Source organism: Argiope bruennichi, chromosome X1, assembly GCF_947563725.1.
Source record: "Argiope bruennichi chromosome X1, qqArgBrue1.1, whole genome shotgun sequence".
Classification (NCBI taxonomy): Eukaryota; Metazoa; Arthropoda; class Arachnida; order Araneae; family Araneidae; genus Argiope; species Argiope bruennichi.
Window position 1 is genome coordinate 96934685 of NC_079162.1, and position 13359 is coordinate 96948043.

At 29.0% G+C, this 13359-nt stretch overlaps 1 protein-coding gene across 2 annotated transcripts in view; it reads left to right on the forward strand.

The window, feature by feature from the left end:
- Positions 1-5904, forward strand: part of LOC129958776 (transmembrane 9 superfamily member 4-like) — a 45700-nt gene extending 39796 nt beyond the window's left edge. Inside the window, exons 17-18 of one of the 2 annotated variants that reach the window (XM_056071452.1) lie at positions 1783-1872; positions 5595-5904. In XM_056071452.1, the coding sequence (XP_055927427.1) occupies positions 1783-1872; positions 5595-5744 (240 nt within the window). In that variant the 3' untranslated portion in view covers positions 5745-5904. The remainder of the gene's footprint in view (positions 1-1782; positions 1873-5594) is intronic. The other variant, XM_056071451.1, reaches the window with a different exon arrangement.
- The last annotated feature ends 7455 nt before the right edge of the window (positions 5905-13359 follow it).

The window sequence follows — 13359 nt, forward strand, 5'->3', positions numbered from 1 at the left end:
ATTTAAACAGCATTGCAGAAAGTTATTTTAAAGCTTCTTAGAATTCTTGTGCAATTTTAGAAACAAAGTAGTTTATTAAAACGTCCAGCATTTTTTAAAAACTAAATTTCTTAAAATTTTATTATTTGTTTACATTAAATAATTCTTAAAAGTGTTTTTAATCATATATATTGTACAAATACAGTAATCCTGAGTAAAAAGAAAGTCAAATCATTAATATAATTAATATCCGTAAGTCAGGGAAATGTTGCAAGTTTAATCACTGAAATGTCAGGGAAATTTTTTTCAGTTTCTGTAGACACCTCGTTGTAACATCCTTCTAACCTTTAGAGACCAATGACGTAGTTGTTGAGGTAACTGCTTCATAACCGGGAGATCAAAATTCGATCCTAGATTTCTTTTTTGTTCGTTTGTTTTTCCCCCTTTTTTTTATTATTTTTTTTATGTAAGAATTAATATTTATTCTTCTAATATTTGAATTATAAATTTATTTTTAAAAGGACAGTAATTATAAATACTACTTTAATGGTTTTAAATTATTATTATTATCATCTTAAAATAATTTAGAGTTTTAAATTTTTGAAGTTTAATTATGACACATTATTTATTGAAACTCAAAGAAACCATATTTTTATCGCATATTAAGGAGAACAGCTAATAATGGAAATGGTATGTAAACGAACGTTTCCGATATTGATTATAAAAATGAAATATTAGAAAGCATGTAGTAAATTATTGAATATGTAAACAGATGGTTGAAAATTTCAGTGATCTTTAAATTCAGGCGGAGACTAGGAAGCAGAGATTTTTGAAGTGTCTTATTCGCTCATTAATTAATAATGTACAAATTTTTCTGAAATTCATTACTACTTTTTTATATTAATCTTAAATTTCCTCTTAGGGTTAAATTAGAATTCAAGTATTAGTAGATTAAACATGTATTTTGCATAAAAAAATTAAAGATCGTTATTAAAAAATTGATAAAAATTATTTAAAGTAATTTTTAATTACTTTAAATATTTTTAAAGAAAAATATAAAGGGGAACAAAAACACATCTAGGATCGCACTCTGATCTTCTGGTAACGAAGTGATTACCTTAACCACCACATTGAGTTGGTTACTGAAGACGAGAGGCAAGTTACTGGTATATAAAGAATGACAAAAGTTTAAAACTATTTTTTCAGAATTGGCTATCAATAGTGCTTTAATATTTTAATGAATGAACATCCTAAATATACACTCACACCTGTGACTCAGTTTTTCCATCTGTGACCTTCTCTTGTCAGTCATCTTCTACAGAGAGCCTGCAAAATAGCAATAATTTGCATTTTAAAACGACGTGGAGGATTAGATTACAGTTATATTTTATGTTAAGTCTTCTAATTAATTTCAGTTGTGCCTGCTTATGGGCATATAAATTGCTGGAAGATATTTTTTTGTCTCTTTGTGTATTATTTAACAATGTTATTTTTTGAACATTTTATTCTAATTTGTTAAAAATTAGTAAAAATATATTTTTAATAGAAAAATGAACAATTCGCATTCTTTTCATAACTATTTTGTTGTGAAAATTGAAATCAATCAAATTGGCTTTCTTATTCATCTTTAAAGTACTTAAATAATTTGTATCTGTACTTGAAATAAAATTCAGCATGAACTTACGTTTGTTACAGAATTCAAGTTCATTGAAAGATACTTTTGTTATAATATATAATTAAAATGTTGTTAATTTTTCATCTTTATTTTTTAATAAGTTTATAATTTTAATAAATTTATTTCAGGATTATCATTGGTGGTGGCGATCTATTATAGTGTCTGGAGGATCTGCTGTATACGTTTTTGCTTATTCTGTCTTTTATTTTCTTACTAAGGTAATAAATTATATTTCTTCTTAAAGTTATATATATATATTGCTACTTTGCCGCAAAAGAGTATTTTAGTAGCTATTCGAATATTTACTTTTTTAAAAATTTCAATGCCATTGAAAATTAATTAAAATGTTTTAAAAATAGTTTTAAATTCATGACTTCTGAAGGTGAAGTCTTCATTCATAAAGCAAGAAAATAATTTTCGACGTAAATATTTGCTACAAAAGAAATCTTTAGTATTCAGTTAATACATACAAAAAAAAAACTATCATACGAGTAAAAACGCAATTTCCTTATCAGTTATTGCTGTTCAAAATCATTGAAAAAGGAGGGCAGATAAATATATACTCTGAGCTTCTAAGGTTGTCGGCCAGTAGGGAAAGCACTGGTATTTGAAGATCAGTTACTTTTAGTTTTGTTTGAGTCTTGCTATTAATTTAAATAGTTTATTGATTCAAGTTAATTTGGATGGATTTAATAGGAATGAGTGATGATCATTGCTAACTTGATGTGGTACCCTATTGGATCGATTGCTGCCGATATGGTGTATGGTCATGCGCCAGAATGCTACAAAAATGTGCTTGCATTTATTCAAAATAAAATCGAGTATCATTTTATTCTTAAAAATTCATTTTAAGATTTTTTTATGTTTTTCTTTTCGTTTTGTGTACCTATACGGCCTATTTTGTAAGCCATCAGTTTAACGACAGTAAAATAGAGAAAGGACTAAAACCTTCCTACAAAGTGGAATATCATCCTATCTGTCTCGCCTGTAAAGCTCTGACAGCCACAAAAATTTAAGTGGTCATTGTACCCAAGTTTCGCACAAAAGTTTGTAACTTAAAATGTATTGATTGCTGTTTTGTTTATTTGGTTGAGAAAAAGCACAAGTTTTAGCAGTTTTCTGCTAGATTAAGTACTTCACTTTCACCCTCTTACACATACATTCTGGAGAATCCTTACTGTCATATGTAAGGGACCCACTTGCCGTCAAGCAAATTAGCAAATCCTATATCGGTGTGATTCGACGATGCATTCAGATTGCAATGTTTACGAAAAAAGGTTTCGAAAGCAGACAGACTCTTAGAGATTTATGGCTAGGCCATATTATTCATCCAAGGAATGCCAAGGTTAGGACAGCAGATTAGAAAAAAAGCTTTCTGTTCCAATACAGAAAGTAACTTGAACCTTAAAAAGAATTTTATGACATGCGTATATTGTAAATCTACCCAAATATTTGAAAATGTGTGTTCAATCATTATTATTACTGTAGAATTTGGCTAATTTGAACATTTTTAATTATAATTCGTCGTTAATTTGAATTGTTTCTACTTCCCCTTGAATTTCCTATTAATGTAATGTTAAAATATCTTCTGTAAGACGAATTTATTTTGTTTAGTTTAAAATCATGACTACAAATTTTAATTTTAAGAATTATTTCAAGTTGTTTTCATAAGTTAACTGCAGCCGTACTTCATGCCCTCAACTATTATGAAAAAATAACTTTTTAAGGCCCCTCAAGCACTTGAATGTTGTTCAGTGTATCCTGTTAAAAAATATCTTTATTTTTTTTTAATATAGAAATCAAGTTCATTATAATTATTATAAGATTTTTAAAGGTTTTGTCAATAAGTATTTTATTATTTTTTTTCTTAAATTTCGTCGTTTATATTATGTACTATTTATTAAAACTATTAAATATTATGAAGAAATCACACTTTATCAATTTTAGTTTAAAATACTTACTCTCATGCTGCATTTTTAGTAGATTTTCTTAAACTCAAATTTTTGGACAAATGGAGTTTTTGTGGTAATTTCAAATTTTTCTCAAGTTCTGCTCTTTTCATTATTTTGCATTGCTTTATTTATATTATTTGTTTACTAAAGTATGATTTGTTTAATACATCTTAGGTAATTCTTGAATATTTAAAAGTATTAACTATTATTAAAGTTGAGGAGAAAATAAATAATTTTTAAAAAGAAAAGAAAATTTTTCAAATATTTAGATGAAAGATCAGAATTTTTTCGTTGTAATGTCATAGATATAATAATGATGAACAGAAATTCAGTTTTTTTTAATGTCAAGATAATTATTTTTTTGTTCTAAGTAGCAGTTTTGATAGTTTGAAATAATATAATTTAACTCTTTTCTATTAAGTCATTAAAACAATTATCAAAATTTTGATTTAAATCTGAAAATTACTTATTTTTATATTTCATGCAATGGACAAACATTGCTTTGCTTTGTAATGTAGTTCATAATGGAATCCTCGCTCACTTCTTGATGTGTTATGTGGTACATATATATTGTTTGTATTCTGTATGACTACACACAGTTTTAACTTTTTTCAAAATTAATTTATGAATTGATTTATTAATTTACTGATATTTTCATTCCATGTGAGTGGTGCCGCCTGGTTGTGAATTAGCAAAAAGAAAAATCACTTTGATTCCATAATTATAATAATGAAATTATTAAATTCCATAATATTAATTAAAATTCCGTGTGACACTAAAGAGTTGACTGGAAACCAAGTTATTGTTACCAATTGGTTTCCAGACTCTCTTAAGGCCAGCCGTTGGATGTGAGCAAATCTATTACTATTATATAGATGCGTACTTTTGAGATAGTTAAAGAAAATGGGTTAAGAAACCAATTTTATGCTCCTGATATAAATAACAAATAACGCCACGAGTCACAGAAGAGTTTCAAAGAAGACTCAAGTTCGATTGAGGAGCTGTAGGGCAGTAGTCATCCCATACCCTTATGAGAAAACTAAAGGCAGAAAAAATTCATTAGATGTAAAATAGTGTATCATCAGGGGATAGAATAAATTAATATAGTTCCCCCTTAAACTTCTACCGAAGCATTTTTTTAGTTTTAGACCTTCTCTAATCTCTTCAAAAGTCGCCAACTGCCTCTTTTGCCTTTTTTTTTTACTTTGTTTTGCTTCTTTCCTATGATCTTGACTCGTACTCGCTGTCAATAATATCTTAAAAGCATTTTAAGATTTATTTTTAATACTTACATTTGGAAATAAACTGAGTTGTGACTTTCTGTCATTTCTTTTAAGTATCTACATATATAAGTATTCCTAATGTTTAAATAAAAGAAAAATATTTAAATGAATTTAATTATTATGAATATTGAGTTGGTTAAACATTGAAAATCCCAAGCTTATTCTAAAATGCTTTCCTTTTTTTTTTTTCAAAGTTATGATTGGGAGTTACTATGCTAAGTTCATGATTTTATGCATGTGGATTTGAATTGCAAAATGTATTGCATTCATTGCAATTTATTAATAAATTTCAGATGAGTAAAAGTTTCTTTTACTGAAAATTTTAATGTGTTTTTATACTTCTTTTTGCCTGTTATGTAAAAATATCAATTAAATTAGTTTATCTTTTTAGAAGTTTTGGTGACAGAGGGTAGAAATGGCTTAATATTCAAAATTTTTATTTATATTAATATCATTATTCTAAATATAAAACTGTTTTTTTTTTTTAATTTCTTATGAAACTTCTTAAATTTTATGTTTTTTAGGATGTCAGTTTGAATAGTCATCAGTTATGGATATCCTAGTACTTATGCCTTTTTTAAGATCTTATCTCTTTCTAAAATATTACTTTATCTTGTGAAATATACTTTCTGCCATATTATTTTTTTATTATGATAAATGATTGTATTACTTTTTTTATTATTAATTCCTTCTTCTTTACTACAGCTGGAAATCTCAGAATTCATTCCGACTCTTCTATATTTCGCATACACTGGCTTAATGGTTCTTACATTTTGGATTTTGACTGGTACCATAGGATTCTATGCAGCGTATTTCTTCATACGAAAAATATATGGCGCTGTGAAAATTGATTGATGGTTGTTGTTGTAGCATGATTCGAAAGACTTTATTAAGGGAAAATGTTATTTGAACAAAACTTGTCTATTGGCCAAGTTGAAAACTTGCATTTTGTAAATACTTTTTCTCATCTAGTAATGTTTCTGTGGAAAGTAGAATTTATTTTTATTCTCAGTTTCTTTCATAATAAAATGTTTAATTCACTTTTCATAACATATTTCTCTCATTGAGTTAACATTTAAATAATAAGCATTTTTGAATTTGATTATTTTTATGTTACAACAACTTTACTTTCTTTAGACCTAAATGCAATATGCACATGTTAAGCCTCAATTAAATGAATAGTAAGAAGCAGTATGTTGCCTCAGTCTTTGTTATCATGTAGCATGCGCTTTAAAAACTAAAGAAATCTTGCCACTCCACATGTAAAATAAAGTCCTTCAGGTATTTTCTGCATATTTCAAATAATAAGCTTTTTTAAATGCTTATTCCAAATCCATATAGCTTAAATGTAGTAATGGAAGTCTTTTCTTAAATTTCTTAACCTCAGAACTAGTAAACAGAAACATTCTTCATCATTCACACAGAGGTATGCATTTTTTTTTTTTTTTTTTTTTTTTTTTTTTTTTTTAGAAAAGTATCAAGAAAGTTGAGATATCAGAAGAAATTGGGTATAAATTCATTTAAAAAGTATATCATCAAAATAATTACCTTGCAATACTTACAGTGAACAGAAAAACCAATAAATCCACCGAAAATTTGCAAGATTCTATTGAATTAAGTAAAAAATTTAATTGTAGTGCCAAAAAAGAATGAATCAAAATGTGAACTTTTTTTTTTTGACAAATCTAATGAATTCTTTCAATATTTGATTTCACAAACGACTGGTCAGCGAAAACTTCCGAATTAGAGGCTAAGTTAATATCGTTCTGTTTAATTTCACAGGATGCAGAGCATCATGAAAAGAACTTCAAACCTGAAAACTATTTTTTAAACGCCTTCAGAGTGCTTACTTTTGACAAAGAGTGCTTGATTTTCTGGAAAGCCATAAAGCTTTGTTTACCGGATGTATCAAGAAAAATCCGAAGAGAAGAATTCGGAAAAGGAATCCGTGGTACGCAGGTATATCGACTCATATTAAGGTAACGCTTAATGGCCTTTTGTCCCCTGTCTCTTTCTTTAATAATAAGCACTACTGTATATTGAAATGCTGGAATGTTCATCCCGAAGGAGAAGCGTAATACACGGACTCTGCCAAATTTGCTACTAATCAAAAAACGGTCGAACTTTTTAAATTTTTAGCGTTTTAGATAGTGAATTTATTTTAATTATGTCTATTAAGTGTATATTTGATCTTTTATGGGTTATTAAATAAGAATATTGATTGGCTCCAATCAACGGTCAAAAACAATAAAGCAAGATTAATTTAATGTACAAAAGGGGATAGATATATCGAAAATATATCGGAGAAGAATCTGTTCTAAAAGCAAATTTGGAAAAGCATGTATGACACTTAACTGCTTTTTTTCTTATTACAGTGCATCCTTTTTAATACTTTATACATTCGGTCACCGCTTTCTTTAATATGTCATTTTGGAGCGATCCCTTGAACAGCCTACTAAAAAGATTTCCTGTAGAAGTACGTTACTTTTTTTTTTTTTTTCTACTACTGAAAAATTTGTTCTAGTTAAGCCTAATGAGTTTATGTTTAACCTAATGAGTATATGTTTGTATGTATATGTTAGGTTGTTAACAGGAGTGGCTTTTGAGTCTGCACAGGGGGTCCACACTATCGACCCACAGGGGGTCATAATCTGTCTCCAATGGGAGGGAGAGTGCACAGTCCATCCTAGACATTTGATCTACTTAATCCAATTCTAGTAATATAACGGAATTAAGCTGATAATCGACAACACTGTAATGTGGTCTCCTAAGGGGCGGGGTTTTAGTTGGGCGCAGTTGGTGAAGTCTACTGAAGGTTAGCCCTGTTCATTTAAGCAACATTTTAACAATTTCTTGCTACATTCATCTCAAAAATTTTACATATAAAAATATTAAGATTTATACGGTGTATTTTGACTTGAGAAAGGCAAATTAAATGTTTACAAATGGATAGCGCAGTTTTGCAGGCATTCCCGGATATTCAATGATGCATTTCACTATACAAAAAGGAACTTTTAAATTATTAGAAATGAATATGATGTAACAAATTGGACATGTCCAAAATGGGCATATTTGTTATGCTATATTGGAAAAATCTGAAAAACCAACTGAAATGATAGTGGGTCCTGATGATATTAGTACAGTTAAATTAGGCATTTTGAATACATTTTATCTTTTTTTTTTTTTTACTATGTGATGCAGTTCTAATTTACTTGACCTGCTACTGAACTATGGTAGTGCATATCGAAGGTGTCCCCTAAAAGTGGAACAAACTTATATTTTCTTAAATATTGCATTTAGGTACGTACTTTCAATAAGTTTCATTAAATAGGTTGGAAAATTGAATGAAAGTATTTTTGCTGTAATGGAGGTTATCAGTAAAAAATTAAATTTTTATACATCCCTTATAACGCAAAAGTGTTATTTAGTGAAATGTTTCTCTTACATTCATCTATGCATATACAGAGTTTCACGTTTCTATCTACAAAATTTGCAGACATGTGTTTATTTTCAAATTTAGAAGGATTTATCTCAATATTAAACAGAATCATATCAGACGTGCAAAATAATTCAATACAGAAAAACTTTTATTTGTAAATATTTGTCTAGTAGTGCATCATTCAGTCATCATGATTTCTAAGAAATGTGATAATCACGTATGATATTGTTCACTTTGATTGGTGAACCAGTTGCAAATTCGACTTTATAAAGTAGGGGAGAGAAACTGAACATTGAAGATATACCAGAGAAGTATAGGAATGCTGAATAAAAAAAAAATTATATCTTTTCACTTACCTGTACTCTTTTAAAAAGAATGACATATTTCATAACAAAGAGCATTTGAAAATGGTGATGATTTATAATGCACCATGTAATCATAATACCAGTCTTGTTGTAGAATAATATTCAAACGTCAATTTCTGAATTATCGGCATCTTTTTAGGAAATGTGTGTTTACAAAACGATTTAACGATAACAAACTACAAAATTCTTGCACTCGACATCCCAAAAACGACTTATACATACATATTCGGAAAAAAAAAAAAAAAAACTGTCCATGTAGAATTTGTGGAGTCCGTGGAATGTTAAAACAGTTACATTGACGATTACATTGATTGACAGTTACATTGATACGATCGACATCTAGAATTTTACAATTGGACCTTACTTCCGCAAAAAATCATCCTTCTTTACTGGGAAATGTAATCTGGACAGACGAATGTCGTTTTAATCGAGAAAGGTGCGTTAATATTCAAAACGATCACTTTTGGAACAAAAATCCATTCTTCGTACAAGAGGTTCATTATAGTGGCAATTTTCTATAAATTGTGATGTGGCATTTTTAGAAACTCTTTGGTAAGTCACATTTTCTATAACAGTATAGTTATACCACACTTAACAAGCATTTCCATAACGAATTAGACAAAAAAAAAAAATTGAATGACTCTTTACGATTGATGTTTTGTAGGACAAGTGACGAGGAAACAACATAGGATTAAACAGTTTGTTTACAGTCAGAAGTGGGAAGATCTTCTCTGAAGTATTCTCTACCTTATTCTGATTATCACTAGTGTTATTAATATTTTCTACAATATATAAAGACATTGGATTATTATTCGTAATAATTTTTTTCATTTCTCAATATCTCATTTTTATCACAATCTACAACTAATTTATATATACTAAAACCGGGAGTCCTAAAATTATATCGTGTGAAGGATATTCAATGATATATGATTTGATTTTTTTTTTTTTCATTTATTAGTCCAGTTTAAAAAAAAAAAAAAACAACACGTCACAAATATGAGTTAATTGGTGCGTTCCGTGAGTTTGTTCGACTCGAACTGGGTTTACATTTTCTCTTGGGAAATTGAATCTTTTTCACAATATATGCAGGTACGATAGAGAGCTTGTTCCTGTTTCAATAACAACATTTACATTACGAACTAAAATATGATAGTTCGATGCATTGTCCAAGCTAGCTAAACTTGATAAAGCTAAGGTGTAACCAGACACTGCTAATTGTCATTGTACTGGGCCAGGGGCCTCACTAGAAAGATTTTCTCTTATTTTAGAGTTTTGTGAAGAGATAAGAGGGACTTCTGTGCACGGGGAAGCCGAATTAACTGTTTTGGGAAAATTAATCAATAATGGGTTTGTCGAAATGGACACACTTGGCCCTAATGATAAGCATTTGGAATATCTTGCTGTGTATAAATTCTACTGAGAGAAGGTGGAAATGCAGGTTATGATATTCGTTAAATCTTGGGATACCAAATTTGTTTGAACGAAACCTCGATCAGTTTTATGGTTTGTGCCAGAAATAATTTTCGGCTGGAGGTACAAACCGGGGTTATGATCTATTATCCTTTTTTACCTAGGCAAAATTTTAATATTGTTGTCTTGTTCTCATTTAACTTTTATTCCTTCTGAACCAAGTTTTGTTCAGAATGTTCGTGCATGTTTAAAAGTTTTACTGTTATTGTAAGCCATTCTGCAAGGGTATAAAGGGCGTTTATTTAAGTGAGTTGGAAACTCGTCCGTGAAACCTTCCAAAAGTGAGGACTTTGTGAATAGTGGATTAAGGCTTTCCAGAAATGACATCAGTGCGAATTAAGGCCCAACTGTCTGCCACAATTTAATTTCTTTATGAAAATAATCGACTAAATTTTCAATTGGATTAAATTTATGTTGGGAAAAGTCAGTAAAGTTTACTACATTAGGGTGAATAAATATAAGGCAAAATCATCAAAATTAATAATTAATTAATACGATTTATATAATGAGTTAATGCTGACCTTTTTAGAAATTTGGCGACATTTTTAATTTTCCAAAAATCAGTTTTAGTACTGTTTCTACAAATTTTATTAAAGTATTCCAATCGTAATTCCGTTTTCATCTCATTTTCGGGATCAAAAGGAATTATGGAGGGTTGTTCTACTATATTAGCATGGCCAATAGTCATGGCTTAAGTCAATATTAGAACCTTGGATTAATTTTTTTTTCAATATACGGCTACTTTTATTTTTATCCTCCATGTTATTTTCCTTTGAAATTAAACCCTGAGAGTAAGTAAATCTATTTTAGAAGAGTCAATCATTTTTCCTTATTTCAGGAAAATTAACGTAATTTCAAGGACAGCATGTTTTAAAATTCTACATACACTAAAATCTGAACGATGGATTTGTTAAAAAGATTTTTAAACTTACAATATTTTTAAATGATAGTTTTAATTATAGCATTATTTATTATTTTATCATAATTTAACTATGCAATTTGATGCATGATCAATAAAACATAATATACATTTTAAATTTATATAAAAATATAGCATAATTATTATTATATTTTTTGTTTTATTAAATATGGATGGCCATGTAGTTTTTCTCACGGGAATTGAAAAAGTGAGTTTTTCTCTCAAAGCTTTTCACTGAGGGAATCTTATAGAGATTTCTTTGACACATATCGATTCAGGAAAGGAAATCGACCAGATACCTTTGAAAGGAATGCCTTAGGTAATGGTGATTACTGTCCCTGTTCTTGCATCGTAAAAATTACATAGTTATCAACTTTTTAGAGTGCGTGTTAGAAATAATTTAATTAATGGTGTAGCATTCGTGGTCATTACATACACTTGCCAGAAAAAGTCTGCGTACAAACTCGCAGTTAACATTCTAGAGAGAATAAAAGTACATTATAGTGACAATATTAATTTAATTTTTATTTATATTTATTGAACAATTCATTAAATATCAACAACAATTTCAGAAATTTACATTATTTTAAAGTAATAATGATAATAATTTAAAATTACACAAAAGGTTATCAGAAAAAAATTACGAACAAATGAAGTCTTCAAAAAATATCTTCCATGGACTGTCAATTAAACTTGAATATCTGGTTGGATAAATTTAAGTTTAAGCTCTTCTGTCAATCGTTTAGGCATGGCCTAGTGGTTTCCTCGGATAAAATATTACATTCCATCATAGTCACTCTATGCAGCATATCTTTCAATGTTATGTTGCCAAATCATGAGTACAAATAAGTCCTATAAATGGTCGATAGAGTTTAAGTCTGGCGATTGTGGAGGAGTATGCAACTAATTTTTGATATTTTACAACAGCCAGAGCGTTACGTTGTGGACAGTGTGTTTTAGATCATTGTCTTCTTGAAACCAAAAGTCATCGCCACGGTTCAAATCTTGTATGCTTTGTTTCCAATTGTCTTTTAATATATTCATATACCCTATATGATATAATGGGGAGTCCATAAGTGTTAATCCATCTTCTCCATTTGCTGCCATGCATCCCGAAATCATTACGCCGCCTCCACCGTTTTTAACTGTAGGCACGAGATGTTGCTTCTCAAATGCCGTATCTTGTTTTCTTCTCACCGGTTTACGCTCTTTGATGCCAAAGATATATTACTTTTTTAGTAATTTCCGCATAGCGTCTTCATGAAGAATTTTTTTAAATCTTTAACTAATATCAATTACTGTTTGCGATGCAGTAATCTTTGGATTTAAACGTACGAATTTTAGAATGTCTCTTTTCTCGTAAAGTCAGTTTGGATGGCCGGCCGGCCACTACGTGCCTTTGAGATAACAGACTTGTAATTATTGATTACTCTTGGGATAGAAAAATGAATTTTTCCAACTCTCTTGCCAATTGCTCGATGAGTTTTACCTTCATCCCTTAAACTTTACATTATTTTCCTTTCGTCCGGAGTGGTCTCTTTTCATTTAGAATCGCTTAAGTCTAACACAATAGTATTATTTTTCAAAATGCAATTTTAAATTTACTTAAAAAACTAAATACTTGTTAGCAAGTGTGTATCATAACAACAAACCATGTTTTTTTTTTATTATTATTATTATATTTGTTGTATTGCCACCACAGTTAAAATGGTAGCAAAAAATAAATGTAGACGATATTTCATTTCATACAAGTTCATGGAGGCTAAAAAAATTAGTTTGGAGATATTCTTTTAATTTGTGCCTGCAAGTAAATTTTTTCCAATAACTTATTGTTTCAAAGTAATAATTTAAAATTACATAAAACGTGTTATATTCGTGAAATTGTTATTTAAAATTGTGCAAGAAATACTTTATATAAAAATTTAAGTCACTTCAGTGAGCTTTTTGACTCTTGAATGTTTACTGTGCATTTGTACGTAGACATTTTCAGGCAAGTGTATTTTGCAACTATTAATTTAATGCTTAGTAAGACGAAAAATACATTACTTAAACACATAAATATGTATACTTAAGACTTAAAAACCAATGAATTTCAATGAAAAACAGCAAGACCTTGAATTTGAAATTCACCATCTTCATTTTGAGGAACATTTTCTTATCATTAAGTACATCTTCCCCTTGGTGCTACTGCAAGTTAATATAGTTGAGCAATATCAGTAGGGAAATGAAAAATGAGCGTACATGCCCTTTTCAGGGCTAATAAGGAAAGTCAAC